Source organism: Delphinapterus leucas, chromosome 9 (genome assembly GCF_059928025.1).
Source record: "Delphinapterus leucas isolate spDelLeu-1000000601 "Yukka" chromosome 9, BTC_Dleu_Yukka2, whole genome shotgun sequence".
Classification (NCBI taxonomy): domain Eukaryota; kingdom Metazoa; phylum Chordata; class Mammalia; order Artiodactyla; family Monodontidae; genus Delphinapterus; species Delphinapterus leucas.
The window spans coordinates 41,017,323-41,036,574 of NC_143137.1; the positions used below are offsets into that span (position 1 = coordinate 41,017,323).

General features: G+C 41.4%; 1 protein-coding gene across 6 annotated transcripts in view; it reads left to right on the forward strand.

Annotated features, from left to right (window-relative positions):
• The window catches only part of AOAH (acyloxyacyl hydrolase), a 166,966-nt gene that overhangs the window by 108,680 nt on the left and 39,034 nt on the right, over positions 1 to 19,252 (forward strand). For all 6 annotated transcript variants that reach the window (XR_016394296.1, XM_089917521.1, XM_089917519.1 and 3 more), the window contains one exon: positions 4,909 to 4,991. Coding sequence is in view for 5 of the 6 variants with exons in the window: in XM_089917521.1 (XP_089773647.1) it covers positions 4,909 to 4,991 (83 nt within the window). In the remaining variant the exon portion in view is untranslated. The remainder of the gene's footprint in view (positions 1 to 4,908; positions 4,992 to 19,252) is intronic.

The window sequence follows — 19,252 nt, forward strand, 5'->3', positions numbered from 1 at the left end:
TTTACACATAAGCCAACAACCCAAGATCATCAGATATCTGAGACCAGCCTCGAATGTGAAAAACAGCACAAAAACAAACAGAAAAACAACTTCAAGATAACAGAGACAGTGCTCCAAGGGGAAATTTTTTTTAACTTTAATTAATATCCTACTTATAAAAATAATTAAAATGATATCTTCAAAAAAATAAGAGGAGATATTACATTCATGAAATTAAAACATTATACTAAAATTAAAGAAATATTCAGAGACCAAAAATGATCATTGGGAGATTATACTAATGACATAAGATGAAGTTCATGGATGTATTGAAAAATCATGTTGAGGATATCATCCAGAAAATAGAGCAAAAGACAAAGAGATGGAAACTAAGATAGAAAAACTAGGAAAATTAGAGGACCAGTCTAGGTGACCCAGTATCCAAATAATAGGAGTTCTAAGAAAGGAAGAAATCATCAATGGAATAATTAAAGAACACCTCTCAGAACTGAGTGACATGAATTTCCAGGTTGAAAGTGTGTCTAACACTGAATGGAAATAGAACCACACCAAGCCTGTCATCATGACACTTCAGAACACTTGGAACAGATGCTACTCAGGTTCTCAAAGGATTGAGGCACAGAATGGCTTCAGACAACAACTTAGGTAGGTCAGGATCCAATGGATCGATTCCTTCAAACTTCTGAGGGAAAACGATATTAACCCAGAATTCTATAAGCATCTGTTCTGCACATCGATTGTTGTGTAAAAAGTACTCCAAAGTTTAGTGGCTTAAAACAAGGCATTTTTATACCTCACAGTTTGGGAGGTCAGGAATTCAGGCAGAGCTTGGCTGGCCAATTCTTCCTCTCCATGTAATATTGACCATGGACACGACAGTATTCACCCAGCGCTGGGCTGGAGGGTCCAAGATGGCTTCACTCACACGAAGTGGGTGCCTGACGAGGGGTGACCAGAAGGCTGGGTTTAGCTGGATCTCTTTTCCTTTCCAGGTAGGGTTTTGTGGTTTTTTTTAAATAAACTTTAATTTTTGAGCAGTTTTAACTTTACAGAAAAAATGAGCAGAAAGTACTGAGAGTTCCCAAATAATCCCTCATCTCCTCAATTCCCCCTATTATTAACATCCCACATTAGTGTGGTAGATTTGTTATAAATGAAGAGCCAACCTTGATATGTTATTCTTAACTGAAGTCTATAGTTTGCATTAGGGTTTACTCTTTGTGCTGTGCATTCTATGGGTTTTGACAAATGCATAATGACATATATCCACCATTACAGTATTGTACAGATTAGTTTCACTGCCCTAAAAAGCCCCTGTACTCCACCTGTTAATACCCGCCTTCCTCCTCTTAACCCCTGGAAACCACTGATTTTTTTATTGTCTCCATGTTTTGCCTTTTCCAGAATGTCACACAGTTGGAATCACACAGTATGTAGCCTTTTCAGATTGGCTTCTTTTACTTAACAGTATGCACTTAAGCTTCCTCTATGTCTCTTCACGGCGTAATAGCTCACTTCCTTTTATTGCTGAATAATAGTCCTTTGTATGGGTGTACCACGGTTTATCTATTCACCTATTGAAGGACATCTTTGTTGCTTCCACTATAGGGCCATTTTAACATGGTGTCTCCAGAAAGATAGTCAGACTTCTTAGGTGGTGGACCAGGGCTCCAAGAGACCAAAGTTGCCAAGATTCTTAAAAGCCAGGCCAAAACTGGCATAATGTCACTTCCACCATATCTTTTTGGTCAAAGAAGTAACAAGACAGCAAGACTTAAGGGTAGGGGTGTCAAAGATAATGAGGCTACTCTTAAATCTACCACACCAGTCAACAAGAGGCAAACTGATAATTCTGGAGACCCATTTCCTCTTTCCTATTGGTACTTAACGAGAAGCTGATTCCTCCTGTTTGGAACTCCTCCTTTTTAACAAAACAGTTACCTATCCCTGAAATTTATTATTATTATTATTATTATATAGCAACTTATAAACATCAGAACCTGCTTTCCCTAAAAATATATAGGGTGTCCCATATGTGTCCAGTCTAGCTATGTCCTGTCTAAGACACTTTTCTATGAGATAATGAGAGTTCAGGGACCAGGTGAACACTGCTACTTCTCTACTTGAAGTTCGTCCCCAACAAGTCCTATTAACCCTTATTTGTGTTTGTATTTATGGTGCAAGCTGTGTTTCTGGGCCCGCCCTACACCTCACCAGCAATACCTCACCACCCTACACCTCACTAAGTCAAAAATAAAAACATTTTCAGATGCTAAAAAAAGTAATGTTACTTTACACACATCCTTCAAACGTTACGTAAAAGCACTCTCCATCAAAAATAAGAAAAATGTGGTCTTCCAGGAAATAGGATATCTAACAAGTCAGGAAGAGGTGAAAAGGATCCCCAGGGTATGAAGAAGGAGGCTCCCAGGATATCTGCTCTGCAGCAGAGTGAGAGGGCAACAAGTCCTGATTAAGCAGGGCGAGAGGACCCAGGAGAGATTTCCACAAGGAGATGAAATTTAAAAACTATCTGATACATCAGAGCATATTGAAAAGAGATCAAACAACTGTAAAAAGATTTAAGGGTGAATTGATGATAAACAGTTAAGAAAATTAAACAAAGAAACAAAGGCAGCTATTAACTCCAGGGAATTGAAAGTGTTGTGAAGAGAAGAAAAAGCAATCATAGATCTGCTGTGAATAGCTAAATCCTCCTCTTGGTAGTGAGAAGTGAATAGATAATGCCAAAGACTAAAAATCAAGAAGTAGCCTTGAAAGTATGTTATTTAGAGATAAGAAAGAAAATACGAAAAGACTCAGTCAAATAAGGTTGAAATTAATTGCCTCTGGGAATGGAGAAATGGGGAGGAATGGGGAGTGTGAGCTTGCTGTTTACCACTACAAGCCTTATAGACGAAAATAGTTCAACTATTTTGTTCTGTAAGGCTCACCACTTCAAGTCTTTGCTCACATCCACCTTTTCAATAAGCCTTGTTCTGACCACTGGAATCCTAGCTCCCCTGCCTCCCTTTTTTCCATAGCATTTACTGTCTTCTAGCATGCTCCATAATTTGCCTATTCGTGATGTTTAGTGGGTTTTCTTCCCTGCCAGAATGTCAATGACACAGGGGCAGGGATCTTCGTCTTTTTCATTTACCAGTAGGACCCAGGTGCCTCGAATAGTGCCTGGAACATAGTAAGGCCCCTTAAACATTATTCAAGTAAAATGAATTTGATTTTTAAAACTATGCACATGGGTAGCTTTGATTTTAAAAAGTAAAATAAATCACTCACCTCAAAACTCTACCACAAAGCAAAAATTCCATAATTAAAATATTGTTCAGAGATCTTGGTCTTCTATTAAGAAATGTTACTAGTAGTTTCTTTTTTTGGGGGGGGGGTTAATTGAAGTATAGTTGATTACAGTGTTGTATTAGTTTCTTTATTACATTCTTTTCCCTTATAAGTTATTACGAAATAACTTATAAGAGAAAAGAATGTGCTATACAGTAGATCCTTGTTGGTTATCTATTTTATATATAGTAGTGTGTACATGTTAATCCCAAACTCCTAATTTATCCCTCCCTCCCCCTTTCCCCTTTGATAACCACAAGTTTTTTTTCTATTATTATTAGTTTCCTCAGAAAGAACAATACTTACAGTGCATTCTAAGTGCCCAAACCTGAAGCACTGAGACAGTAGGAAAGCACTATAATACAATGAGTGAGACTTACATAACACTTAAAAATAAGTGATGATTTATGTGAGGTTGTGAGATATGAAGTTTATTATAATGAAGAGAAGAAAAAATACATTTGAGGAATAATCAAATATATCTGAGTTTAATTATTATTCATTAGTTTGTACCTGGTCTTGTTTCAAAATGGATTTTAGGAAGCCTATAAAAGTATAGAGAACATAACATTAAATTCCATTTAAATTAAATTAAAGTTTGGCAAAAGAAGATAGAAAATCAAAGATGGGACAAAGAGAAACCAATAAAGTGACTTAAAATATGTGCAGTTACAGCCTGATGCTGGTTGAAAATTTGTCTCTAAAATCTGTGTCCATTAGTATTAGATTCAGCTATAAGTAACGGAGAAACTCAACGTATGGGTGGTTTAAATAAGATGACAGATGAGTTTATTTCTCTCATATATGCAGTACAGGTCTGATATGGGAGGTCAGCTCCACTGGTCCTCAGGGCCCTTCCAGCTCACGCCTCTGTTTTCTCAGTGTAGAACTTATCCCCATAGTCCAAGATGACAGCATTCCTATTGTGGGCAGCAGAATGGAGAAAAAGGACTAAGCAAGGGTCACCTGCCAATTGTTTCCTGAGAAACATTCCCAGAAACTGTGACTGGATACTTCTCCTTCCATCTTATTGTCCAGAATTTAGTGAAGTGGCCACTCCTAGCTGCAAGGGAAGCTGAGTAAAGCAGTCATCATTCGGGGCAGACACATGTCCTACTGAAACTTCTATTAAAATGGATGAAGGGGGAGAAATGGATCTGAAAGACAACAGGAGTGTCTGCCACAGCTTCACAGCAACCAAAAGAAGAAAGGGAACATGATCAGATTCAAAATAACCGAGTTGGTAAAAATGACCAGTTGCTCAAGAGACTTACAGCAGCTCTTGGCTAAAAGGTTAGAAAGGGATGACTGGAAGTCTTCATAAAAAGAAGAAGAAGTTTGATCTTATCACATCAGTGCAACCCATTTTGTAGAACTGTTTCTTATAACAACTCCTAATAATGTATTGACAGTTTAGAGAAAATGTGCCTGCAGAGATTTGATTTTCTGAGTTCATTTTCGCATTTAAAAAATCATAATAAAACCATGTTTCTTTTAACTCCATCATGTGAATGTCCTGTCATTAAATATACACATATATATTTCTTTCAGAGTTAAAGAAAACTCTATTTACCTTCGTTTACGGAAAAGAAACCACTGCAATCACAGGGACTACCAGAACATTTCAAGAAATGGTATGTAGTGCTCCATTGAAACTTTCACCAATGTGCCTTTAATGATTGGTTTTATTTCATAAGTACCACAAAAGCAGGGGATTAGATAATAATGAACATAGAATAAAATGAACAGTCCCCCTTTTCAATACCATTTCCTTTTCTGAGAGAGGGGCCCTTTTAAGGCCTTTTACCCATAGCAAAAGAGAACAAGACAAGATGCCGTTAAGGTAGAGACCACCGGGGCACCTCAGTCATCCAAGAGCAAAGCTCTAGAAAGGCCAAGGTGCAGGGCATCAAGGCTCAGGAAGCAAGACCTAAGTGAGCATTTGCAGAACAAGGGCTGAGCAAAATCAAGGTCATTGCAAAGACTCTGCGCTCCCTTATGGTGCAAAGTCTCCCACATTTCTACTGGGGTTGGAGTTTTATGAAAAATAGCTAAAAGTTTGTGGCTGAAACCCCCCAAAGCCATTTTAAAAAGGAACGTGTTTTCAGGGTATTGTCTCCATCAGCTTCCCATGTTTCCCAGACATCTGTGTCTTCTGGGCTTGTTTCTTACCTGTGTGGTTCTCACCTCCCACCTTGGACCCAGATTCAGTCCACAAGATTTTGATGTAACTCCTGATTGATTAACCATGGCGTGGCTAGTACCTAATGAGCTGCCAAGTAATGTTTTGTGACACATAATGCAGAGATGGCAAACACTTAGTCTGTGTGTTGCCACTCCATCTTCCAAAGTCTGGGGAAGATATTAAACTAACCCACCTTAGCACTCTTGTCTGCTATTCTGCTTCAGCGATTCTCACAACACAGCCCACCTGACAATCGTCATCAACAGATTAGACTTGGCACATAAAGTTAAACCTATCTGCCACCCCCATGCCATCTCTAATCAACAGAGTATTAAGGAATTTTCCAAGCAGCACAAGTTTTATCTAAATATATGACCTACAAATAATGTATTGTTTATCATATATATTCTACGCAGAACAAATGTTCTATTCTAAGGACAACATAGATTTTTTCTTACTAATAAAATAATAGCTGATTGTTGATCTCTTGCCAAACGCTAAGAACAATTTATGTATAATATTTCACCTAATCCTTTCAACAAACTATAAAGCAAGTATTTATTATATATTACTTCAATTCTAAGATATCATTGATTGTATTAGCTCTGGAGAGTGTTAACGGTGGAAAAAGGAAAGAAAAATGGCAATGTATACATTGATTGCAGCGCTCAACCCGGTATCAAATGTATTAAAATACGTTTCTCAGAATTGGGAATTTGTAATGATATCTACACTGTTACATCTGGGAAAACAGAGGCATAGAGAGAACAAAGAGTCCTGTCCAGATCACAGAATAGAAAGTTGCAGAGCTGGAATTTGTACCCAGCTTATCTCACTCCACTCAGACACCAACAACGATAATACAGTCACTGGTCTATGATCCGAGACTGACCCACAGAAAGAAATCAACCTTGTCTCTTTGCGTATGAACGTGACCAACAGTCTATTGGAAAGTTGTCATGCAACCTGGCTAAGAATCATCATAGACACAAAGTGAATACTGACCCCTTGTTGCTCTCTCTCTTCTCCTTTAATGAGATATTCAAACAGTCCCAGTGCTGGCAAAAGCTCTCTGTCGGTGTAGACTGTAAAAACAAAGAACACAAAAACACCATGTGGAATATTATGCAGCTCTAGAAAATGAGGACTAAAAGTCCATATCTTTTTATTTAGAAAGACAAAACACCGCCAAAAGAAAAATTAGCATATAAAATTGGATAGTATAATTTAATTTCTACTGTATTTTGAAAAGAAAAGAAAAAACTAGCTGTACATAAGAAAATTGGTAGAAAATACACCAAAATCATTATGTTTGATAAATTATGGGTGATAGCTTTCATTTTTTTAATATTTCTGTTTCCCACAGATTTTGGTTTTATATAGAAATAACAACCAAAAAAAATCTAGATGGAAACTGAAGGAACAGTAAAGACCTTGCCCAAGGTCCGCAGCCAAGAGTCCATGTTAGGGTGCAGAATAAGGAATAGGATTCGGCTAGAAATGCAGGCTGGAAGCTGCGTTCTCCCCGTGTGTCTGCGACACCAGCATTTCTCTCTCACAAGACCCAGACGTGTCATCTCAATGTCACTTTTCTCCCACAATGAATGCAGCCATCTTCTGTAAAATCTAAAAGACCAAAGTAAAATTCTCTGAAAAGTACTCAGTACAATTTATAGTAGACATCTCTCCTTTTGCGGTACACTGTCTTGACAGCATTTCTTTAAAATTCAGATCGTGGAGATAAAAAAGGAGAAAGGAGATGGGAGGATAGCCTAATCACGAAAAAACATGTATGTCAAAATTTGATTGAAATCCATGGCTTCTGTCAGACTTTTATCTAATGAATAGATGCTGGGGTGGAGTTGGGGGTGAGGAGTATTTCTGTTCTTTTCTTTAAATTCAAAATCCTTAGAAATACAGAGAGTGTACACTTTGTCTAGTATAACTTCTTTGAAGATGCTTCTTGACTATTTTTCTAAGGATGTAATTATAAAAAAAATTTTTTTTAAGTTTCTCATAGTTACTCATTATTTAATGTCCTGGCTTTATTCTCCAGCACATCTTCCTGTTTTCTGCTGCTTTCCTCACTATGGATTTTTCCTTTGATTATTATGCAGCATGTAACCTGACTGCCAGTGCCAAATTATTTCAATTACTCCCCAAGGTTTTTATTAGATATAGAAAAAGTCGGCTTTCTATAGCCTGCATTTCTATGTCTACACTTATTTTTCAGAACCAGTGAGAGAGAAAGGAAAAAGGGAAGAAAGAGTTGAATGGAATATGAAAGCATTTCTTAAAAATTGTGTAAAAAGAATTAAAGAAACAGCTCCTATTTTCCTCTTGAGGTTTATGTACAAGATCTCAAAAATTTCTATAGATAGCTCTCCCATGAACCATTGCCAGTGATTATAAGGTACTTTAAAATGTAAACTGTTGAAGTCATTTTAATTTGGGTACTAATTCTCTGGCATAGAGGGTTAAGCGTAGGAAGTTTCTTGCTAAGCCTTCTTTACAATCAGCAAAGGAGATGGGTTGCAGCAGCCCTTACAGCTCCCAACGTGCCAACACGGCTCGGGTGGGGAGCAGAAGGGAGTGCGGTGAAGGGGGAACGGGTCAAAACACCAGGGGGTTGGCTGGGTCCTCACAGAATATCACCTCACTTCTCAGAGATACAAGGTGAAGCCCCCAGAACAGAGAGCAGAGGTCTTCCCCTCCTTGTTACTTCATAAAGTCTTTTTTCTTTGTCTATAAAATAGCAGACTGGTTTTGAATTTAGGCCCTGGAATTGGTCTGTGACTTGGACAAATTGTTAAATTGCTCTGGTCCGTTTCTACATCTATAAAATGGGGATCATGGTTGGATGAGCACAATTGCCCAAGGCGATGCCAGGATCTCATTCTTTGTTGCCATTGCAACAAGCCAGCTCCAATGGGATTCTTCACCCCACCCTCCTGGGGGAAAGGCTGCACCCAAACTCAGTGGGATGATGGGGTTCAGGGGACAAGCCCAGCCTTGTAAGTTTGTCCTTTCCCCAATAAAGCCAATTCCTTAAACTATGTCACGTGACATGAAGGAATTCATCACAAAACCCAGATGGGGATCCCTTTGCAAAGTGGCGGTGATAGCAGTCCATACTTGAAATTCACTGGGCCGTGGTAAGGTTGAATGGGGAAATACAGTGCTTCCTGATCTTCCATCTTTGTTGCTAACTTCACCCACCACCTGTCCTGTTATTTACTCAGCATTTTAAAAAAATCAGTCACTTTTTCAATATAAATTTTTGTTTAAAGAAGCAAGTAGATTTGAAAAATCAAAAATAAATTTAAAAAACACATGTCCATGTTGGGAAGGCCTGTGGCTCCCAGAGTTCAAGGGCAGAAAGAGGGACATCTAGCATTGAGTTTCCTGGCCCCTGGGAACAGTAGCTAGCAGGAAGGTAATGGGGATAGGGGAGGGGCTGCCAGCCCCACCGGGAGAATCTGGCAGAAAGAAAGGGGCTTCCTCTGGGAGGAAGAAGCTGGGCTAGGGATAGGAGTGGGCAGTGATGGAAACTGGTAGTTGGCAGATCTAAGATTGACAGAGGGGATCTGGGGCGAAGGCTAGAGGAGAAATGAGGGGACTGCAGAGGGAGCCCTGGGAAATGGGAGGCAAGTGCAGCCTGGGGAGCAGGCTTGGGGCTCCCCTAGAGAGGCTGGAGGAGACAATGGGCAAGGGCAGTGTTAAGGTGATGGTGTGAGAACTGAGGGTGGGGCAGTGAAAGACCCCTGCTGATGGGTGAGGCAAGAGGTGGAAGCTGTGGGTGGAAGGGGCTGGAGAACAAGCCTTGGCTGCTTGAGCTGGAAGCTCTAGAACATGTTGGAAGGGGCAGAAGCAGATGAGGGGTGTCATCTTCTCCCCAGCAATGATCACCCCTCAGAGACTAGTGCTTCAGGCGTGGACGCCAGTCAATATTCAGCTGGGGAGGCCAACACAGCAAACGTGGACCCCAAAAGCACCTCCTATACCCGTGCTGCACGTTCCAATATTTGGGACCTCATCAAAGGTCTCGGGCCTTAGGCCTCGTGCTCAGAGAGGACTCAATAAGTATTAGCTTTTTTAGTTGCTGGTTTTTTTTTTTTTGCGGTACGCGGGCCTCTCACTGTTGTGGCCTCTCCCGTTGCGGAGCACAGGCTCCGGACGTGCAGGCTCAGTGGCCATGGCTTCACGGGTCCAGCCACTCCGCAGCACGTGGGATCCTCCCAGACTGGGGCACGAACCCGTGTCCCCTGCATCGGCAGGCGGACTCTCAACCACTGCACCACCAGGGAAGCCCAGTATTAGCTTTTATTCAGCCCTCACATAAGCCCTTTGTCCCTGCCTCTGTTGTTGCATTTCCTCGCCTGTAGCTGAGTCATTTGCTTTAAGTCTGGCTTCCCAGTCTGATGGTGAGGACAAGCTGCATGGGAACCAAATTTGTACTCCCAGCCCTGAGCTGAGCTTCTGCTGCACGTAGTAGGGACTTGTCAAACTGACACGCTTTTTTTTAAAATAAATAACTCTCAGGAGTTACATTTAACCTTTGAAGAGAAGAAAAGCACACACAGTGATTTTTTGCCAACCTGAATACCTCCATGGTGGGCAAAAACCATGAGTGACAAGATTATGCTTCATCTAAAATAAAGGGTAGAAGAAAAGCAAATGTTAACGTGATATTCAATATCAATATGTCTTTTAAAGTAAAGAAAAATTCGTAAGGCATCTACTTCTAAAGTAAACAAGACTCATCTCCTTATGAAACAAGCAAATCCCAGCCCTGAGTCTCCATGGCCACACAGCCTGCAGAGGAGGGCACTCTGATGGTCTTAGAGGCTGCACCAAGGATCTCTTTACAGTTTGCAAGCAGGACTTTACTGGCTTGAAACAGAATGTCTTTTTCACTTGCAGCCTTCCTCATTTTATTTTTGCAAGTTTAGCAAAACCTTGGTGTCAACACCTGTTTGGGGTTGTTTTGTTTTCAGAAAGTCAAAAGTGCCGAAGAGCATGTCTTCTTGGAGGGGCCCATCCATACAGTGAGAGGTCACCCCTCTCTGTGCACCCATGTGCTCACCCACTTAGTGGGAGAGTGGGGAGTAAGGGACTAACTACAAGTATATAGATATGAAAAAGGGAGAATTTTAACACTTGCGAAAATGCATGTGTTTGCAGCCTCACCTACCCAGCCTCACCCCAATCCCTTTGCCACAAACCAAATTCAGTCTTGAACTTCTTAACTTCTCTACCCACTCTCCATCCCCCAAAAAACAACTTCATCTTGCTGGTTCCCTTGTTTAGCCTTTGGTTAAGCCATCTGAAGAATGGGAGAGAATCTGACAGACCAGGAGAAACTAGAAAAAAAGGGGCAAAATTCAGGGCAGCCTGTGGAATTCATACTCAGACCATCTACAGGATAAAGTCTCAGGAAGTCTAAGCGGGTGGGGTGAAGAGAAGGGAAAGTTGGGCAGCGAAGGGGTGAGGGAAGAGTTTCTAAGGCAAATGGAGGAGGAGGCCTTGGAGCAGAATCAGAGTGAGGGGAGGGGATGGCAGAGGAGAGGGGGTTTCTACGTGATGCGGGACATCACATCGTGTCCATGACAACTATGAGTCCAGCTCAGGGCTCCTTCTCATGACTCTTGGACTGTTTCTCCTACACATCGCTGCTCTGGGATGAATCATATGAGATTCACACGTGAATCACGTGAGCAAAGAAAACAACCTTATTCATATCCCACACGATAATGCAACTCTCTCTTGTCGCTCTGCAGTGAAAAATCAGGAGAGGCGAGCCCCAGATTCATGAGAATGATCCTTCATGCCTTCATTAATTCTACAGTTATTTTTGAGCACCAGTCGCTGTAATAGACACAGAGGATAAAAAGACTAAACGTTAATGCATGCCTAGACCGTGTTCAGGTCCTGACCCCTCAATGGCTGGTTCTATAACCTCAGTGAGTCCCTTCCCCATTCTGAGCCTCAGTTTCCCTGAAATAAAGGGCTTAAACAGGATAATCAACGTCCATCCAAGCTCTATGATTCTGAAATCCTAAATCAGAGTGTCTTAGACTAGCAATCCTCAGACTCACTCCATGTTTAAGTTTTTTGTTTTTTTAATGTGGTTTATTGCCGACGTTTAATAATCAAGAGATTTTACATAAAAATCCAATTTCCTATTTATCTTAGAAAATCAGCAGTTCTGGTAAACAGCCATGCTCCTGCCTGGCAACAATGGGTTGGCACTGAGTAGTGGTCTCCCTTTCAGGTGGATCATGGGCTGTGTGTTTGGCCGAGGTTCCCACTCTGTTCCATTCACACGTGGACTTAGCTACCTGGCCCCTGTGGCCATTTGAGAGTTCAACCCGTCCCAAGTCTAATGGTCAGCTATTCAAGGGAAAGTGAACTAGGACTTTGATGCATAACAAGTCAGAGGGTGCGAAAGTGAGGAATAGCTCTTGAGAATTGACCAGGCCCTGGGCGTCCAGCAGAGGGACAGAAGCCACCTCTGGGAAGTGTTCTAACAAGAGTAGACATGGGGGAGAAATCCATCCTGCTCTTAAGCCTGACTGAGAGGATTTTGATTCCTCAACAAGCACAAGAACTGTCGAAGGAGCTTGTCCTGGGCACAGAGACACCACTCTTCAGGCCTTACTCCAAGCCAGAAGGAACAGGTTGATGTCCTTCCAGTCTCCAGGCAGCTAATCGTGTTTCTCTCAGAAATGCTGCCAAGGACTGTTGGTCAGGGCACAGCCCTCTAAGGCATCTGTTAGCAGGATGGGCAGATTCAGCTGGAGAGTTGTTTGAAGTGGCTACTGTTATTATTACTTTTATAGAGTTTAGCTAATACTAAGTACTGCTTAATTAGTTCAGATTGCTTTAACCAAGTACCACAGTGGGTAATTTATAAATGGAAATTTATTTCCCACAGGTCTGGAGGCTCAGGGTACCTGCATGGGCAGGTTCTGATGACAGCCTTCTTCCAGGTTGCAAACTGCTGACTTCTCATTGCATCCCCTGGCGGCATGGCAGAAGGAGAGTGAGCCAGCTCTCTGGCTTCTTCTTAGAACGGCATTTTTTCTTATAAGGGCACATATTCACGATCTAGTCACCTCTCAAAAGCCCCACCTCCAAATACCATCACAATGGGGATTAGATTTCAATGTATGAATTTTGGAAAGAAACAAATATTCAGTCCATAGAAAGTACGTTCTCTAAGCCAGACATTATGCTAAGTACTTTACATACTCGATCCCCATTTAAACCCCACAGCAAAGTTAAGTAACTTGCCCAAGGTCCATTAGCTTGGTAGAGTTTAAACTCGTGTCTGTCTCCTACCAGATACACCAGAGCATGTCTGTCCCTGCTCCCCACCATGCCATACTGTCCCCCTTTTGGATTCTACCTGCTAAAACCACTATCTTGCTGTCTAGGACAGCCAGTACCTGCCCTGGAGGCAGGTGAATGTCAGAATTAGATACCTTGATCCAGCATTCTGTGTCAGCCTTCTTTATCAAAAGTGGTCCTCTCAGAAAGGGATAGAGGCAAGGAAAAAGTAAAAGAAGGATGAAGAGAAAAACTGCAAACGAGTATTAATCCAGGCTTAGCTGAATTCAATTATACATACAAGGGCTTATTATTTTTATACACCCTCCCACCCCGTAAGATCTCTGTATTGGAAGAAAAAATGTTTTGTACCTTAAACTAACTGAGCAACTGCTACTGTATTCTTGCCTCTATTCAGTCATAACCTGAATTAAATCATGAAGAAACATAAGACAAACCCAAATTGAAGACATTCTATAAAATAATTGGCCATGGGCTTCCCTGGTGGCGCAGTGGTTGAGAGTCCGCCTGCCGATGCAGGGGACACGGGTTCGTGCCCTGGTCCGGGAAGGTCCCACATGCCGTGGAGTGGCTGGGCCCGTGAGCCATGGCCACTGAGCCTGCACGTCCGGAGCCTGTGCTCTGCAATGGGAGAGGTCACAACAGTGAGAGGCCCGCGTACCACAAAAAAAAAATAATAATAATTGGCCAGTACCCTTCAAAAGTGTCAAGGTCATGAGAGACAAAGAAGGACTAAGGAATCAGCCCAGATTAAACGAGGCTAAACAGACATGAAACTACACACATGCGATCCTGAATTGGATCCTGGCCCTGGTCATTAATGGGGCAATAGTGAAATATGAATGAGGTCTTTAGTGTAGACAACGTATTGTACCAATGTGAATTTCCTGATTTTGATCATTGCACTATGATTATGAAAGATGTTCACATTTAAGGAATCTGGATGAAAGGGTATGTGCAAATCCTTTGTTCTATTTTTGCAACTTTTTGTAAATTATTTTGAGTTTTGGAAATTATTTCAACCTTTTGGAAATCATTTCAAAATGAAAATGTTAAGACAATATTTTCTAAAGGCACGGAGCATTAGAAGAAGCAAAGAAGTCACCTTTGCCAAACAGAAATAGGTCCTCAGTAATTATTTAATGAACCCAACCACTGGGTAGAATATTTGGTCTCAATCCAAGGTGTTGACAGGAGAAGACAGAAATTACTTATAACAAAACAACTAGGACATTTCTGTTTGGGAGCCATGATCCAGTGTGGTTACTACAACAAAGAAAGACTTTAATATCGATTTTTGAGATGCTTGATCTAAAGGGCAAATGCTTACAGGGCTACAGGCATCAAAACTTGTTATCTCTCAAAGACCAAAAGTATCTCCAAGGTACAATGTTTAATTATAATAGAAACTTTTGAAAGAGAAACATTTCAGTGTGACACATTTTATACAGAGGGACACATTTCCCTCCTTTTATTAGAGGACATCATTCCAATTTTTAATACTTTCTGGAATTCCAAAGAATCATTAAAGAATGGAGACATTCTGATTCCAATGGGACTATTTCTTAGGACTTATTTATGCAGCCCTTCCTGGCTTCTGCTTGTTCCATGCAACTCATCCAAGTAGGAGCAAGGCATCTGACAATGATTATAATATGAAGAGTGTATGCTTTCTATTCTTCTGTTAGATCAAGATTTTCATCCTGTACCTCTTGAATCAGCACACCTCCAGAGGGCAAATTCAGAAGCAAATATCTTACACTTTTGTATGTAATTGTCAATGGCAAGGACTCCAGAAGTCCTAAGGGGTCTCCTTTCAATCGATCCCTTTTGTTTAGGACTTGAGATAAAGGACATCATAGGGAAAGCTCACTGCTACTTGCGTGGATAGTTTAAAGGAACTCACCGGGGTTTTGTCAGTTTCAAAACATCTTGGGAGGTGCCTTTTACCTCTGGTCTTCTCTTTTACTTCCCTTCCTCTCATTTTCCATTTGATTTTGCCCCACCACCCCCTCTCTTTCCTCTCCAATATTGCAATAGCTCCTAGAAACAGAAAGGTGAACAAGACAAAGTCCCTGCCTTCAAGGAGATCATAAGTAAACAGAAAAGAGAGACAAAGAAGGAAAAAATTATGGTTCTTGTAAAATAAATAGAGGTAGGTTGAGGTCTCTGGAGATGAGAGACACAGCTCTGCCTGGAGAAGGAGTGGAAAACTTCAGAGAAGATACATTTGAGCAGAGAGCCTTGCAGAAAAAAAATAGCAATCCAAAAACCATGGGGAGATGGTGACTCAGTGCATTGATGCTCCAAGGGCAAAATATCTTTAGGGAAGGAGGAGAGAGAAGTTCAGCATGGCTGAAGGCTACTTGTGAAATTATGTCAAGTTTTGAGACCAGGAGGTAGATTAGAGCTGCTTTGGGAAGGATGTTATATTCTTTTTAAAATATATGTTTGGGGGAATCATTTATCTAGTTTGTCACAGAAATTCAGAACCACGCTTGTGAATTTGAAAGCATTTTTGGTAGTAGAAACACCATCAGAAATTGTCACCACAAACAGTTATTAAGTACCTACTATTTTGAGCTGAAGATCAGTGTATTAGTCTGAATATTTCTGCTTATTGCAAGCAAAGATTTTTAGAGAAAACAAGGAATTTAAATTACTCATGGCTGATTTTTTAACTGGATTATACAAATCGCACTCTTCAAAATGCTTCCTAAATTTATAAGCAAAATCTGCATTATTTAAAATCTAATTAGAGTTAAATGGCATTATTAGATTGATTTTAGGTCAATGTATGATACCACATTTTTCATGAACTATTTATACTCTCTATAATGCATTTGGTTCCTGGTTCCGGGTATAATGGAGTAGCAGACTCCACCCTGTCTGTCCCACTGAATGCAGCTATAAAACCTGGACAGAAGATATGGAAAAGGTATTGGAGGACGCTGGAAAGAAAATAGTAGCCGACTGAAGAAGCAAACCAGAATGAGGAGTACAGCCAAACCAGCAGTGGACATTTTGTTGTCCTCTGATATCTCCCAACCTAGACTCAATGCTGCCCCAAACCCGGAAGTGGACAGTGGCATGGAGAGATGGCATCAGAAGAAACCCTCTAGTTCTCACTCTAGAAGTGGGAAAGGGGTCTCTTTGCAGTGACAGGGCAGCAGTGAGGAGGTGTCTAGAATTCTGGGTGGGGGGACAGTCCCTCCAGTTAGAAGAGCTGTGCTCCCAGGAGGGTGGAGCAGATACCCTATTGCTTATTTTCTCACTCTGTCCTCTCATCTCTAGTTAATTTATGAGACGTGCACAGGAGAGCGGGGGAAAGAAAGTTGCGGCTTAAGGACCAAAGAGGGGAGCCCAAGGAACTAGAAAGGACCGAGGAGCTCCTAGAGAGGGAGGAGCTTGGGAAAGCAATCCCAGAAAGTTGTGTGTGAACTCCTGGGCTTCCTCTTGAGCTGCACATGCACAGATCTGATCCTTAATTGCATACCAAAGACTTTGAGACCTCAACTTGGACATAGACCACTGCCCAGGTCCCAGAATGGCCACTCAGTGGCACAGACATGAGACAAATCAGAATAACACTACAGAGGGTTTGAGAGTGGAACTGACATTGAAATCATAACCTCCCAGAAGGCTAGTTAGAACTTGCCACCTGAACCTAACTGGGTGGATTGCCTAATAAGACAAAAGTATAAGGCTCAGAGTCTTATAATATCCAAGATGCCTAGGATAGAATCCAAAATTACTCAGCATATAAGGAACCAGAAAAATCTCAACTCACATGGGAAAAGAAAACTAACAGATGTCAGATGTTGGAACTATCTGACAAAAAATTTTATAGCAGTGGTTGCAAAATGCACCTCGAAGTCCTTTTTACAGGTTCTCATATAAGAACTAGATCTTGTAATTCACATATTCTCATTTAAGAACTGAAATAATCTGTTTCAGTCATTACTAATGTCTAGTAATTGGTACCTGAAATGGGTTACTAGCTGAGATGCTGATTGCTAGCTGTTAGACCTTGAGCAAGCCTCTTTCCCTCTCTGGGCCTCATCTGTCAAGTGGGCTACCTGATCACATACTCTCAAAGGTCCCACCTAGCACTGATGCTCCAAGGCTTTGCACTCGACGTCTACGGAGTGCCAAGAGGCAGAGTTATAAGGCTAGAGATGCTGAAGCCTGAGGGCCCCTCACTTGCCTGGTAACCATATGGATTTGTAAAATTTACCAACTTGAGATATTTAACCACAATTGATTAAGACTTGTGTCTCTTTGCACTCTGGCTTCTCTTTGTGTCAGGTCTCATTTTTGTGTTTTGTGTTCTTTTCCTTAACGAGGGTCCTCCAAATTATATAATCTTCAGAACCCAAAACCTGGATCTGCCCCTGTCCTATTCAGAGAGTTATAACAAAGATGGCATTAAACTAGAGATTTGTTTCTGAGTCGTGTCTAGAAAGCATCCGATATTTTATTGGGAATTAGTTGCCAAGTTCTTCTCTTAGGACTTCAAGAGAAGAAGCACCTACTTTTCTTTCAGTGCTCAGCTTAATACCACTTCTTCAGGGCTTCTCAGAATCCCTAACACTTGATGCTCGTTACTTATGAATAACTCTAAGCCTCACAAAAACAGGGACCATATCTTTCCTATTGACTGATGTGTCCCCAGCATCTATTACAATGCCTGGCACATAGTAAGTACTCCATAAATGTTGCTGAATGAATTAAGTTAAGAAGACCTATTATACTTTACTTAAATATACCCCATGAAGAAGTTGAGACAGCACTTACTCTGGGCCAGGCACAAAAACAAAAAATTCCAGGCTTATTTAGAAGACCATTAAGAGTGTCTTACCAGTTGATTCGAATGTCCAGATGAAGCACTTGCTGCTGTGGTCAACACTGATCCAGCAGTGGGAATGTAAGCTGAAATTTACTCGTGAAAGACAACCAGTGCTGAGATTATGGGAAACGCTTCTTTACTTGCAATGCACTATGCCTTATTTAAAAGGGACTGAATGAGCCAGAGTTCAGACTTTTGTGGCCAATAAGGACCCTATTCTTTTCTTAATTGGGGACAGGTAGATTCTCCATTGTACCACCTTGACAAATAAATTAAATGTCTCTATTTCAGAGTCAAAACTTTTCCATTTCTCTGAACTATTATTGTAGAGACCAGGTATGGACCTCTTAAGGGTAGCACCAGTTCTTCAAATGCTCACCTTGTTTTGCCTCATCCCACAGGCTGGAAGCTCTCTTTCTCTCCTGCTTACATCTTCCTGTTCCAACTACTTTTTAAAGTATTTGCTGTGATAGTAGCAGCAGCCGCAACAAAATCGGCAGCCGAGAGGCAGTCTCTGCACAGGAGGAGAGAGGAAAGAGCGCTTGGGAGGGAGAGAGACAGCAAATGATGACGGGGCTGGCAAAGGGATAGCAGAACAACAGGAAAGGGGGACTAAGAAGAGAAAGTGACATGGGAAGTACAAAAACTCATTACATAATCTCATAAAACTGAGATTTCCAAAAGGAAATGGAAATCGTGGAAGGTGCCACAACTCTGGAGCAAAGAAAATTCTGGGCTCCTGTTATAAACACCCACCAGAAAAAATAAACATTTGGGTAAGGAAGAGTGGGCACTTCCTCTCTCCTTGGGTGGATGTTTGTGATTGCTACTTTCAAGTCCACCGCAAGCCGTTGCCATTGGCCTGCCGTCTTTGCCCTGAGCATCAGAGGGATGTAGGGATGTGGGTCCAGAGAGGGGCTGCCCATGTGGCATGCCATGACAGGTTTTCATTTCCATTTTCCTCAAGCTCTGTGGGTGCTCCACACCTCACATTCCCAGTTGTACTCTGGGTAATGAGGAAAATTACTGGCCTGACCTGGTCCTTTAATTTTTTTTCCCACTCATGGCTTGAGCTTTCATTAGTTTTCAGTTCTCATTAAGAGAAAAATCAAAGAGCGAGAATTAAACACCTCCTGATTTATTAGTTTACTGAAAATGGGAAGATGAGAGTCCTGGGACTGGCACTGGGTGAAGGGCCCAGACGATGAGATGAGTGAGCCACCGTAGGATCCCAATGGCTGTCCTCCTTCTCTTCTCTCTTGGGAGCAAGAGGGAGCCATCTCACACCCAGAAATCCTTTGAGTCTCTATGTTTATGACTCGGTGTTGTGAAATCTGGCACCGTCTCTGAGCCGAGATAATAGGCTCAAATCACATTGAGTTTTCTGGGTTTGGTTGCATTAAACCAGTGCTTGGTTATAGGTCTAACCCCACAGATGCTAATCCTCAGGTATAGAGGCTGTGTCCAACTCATCTGCTAATTCCCTACTATGTGCAAGGCACATGGCA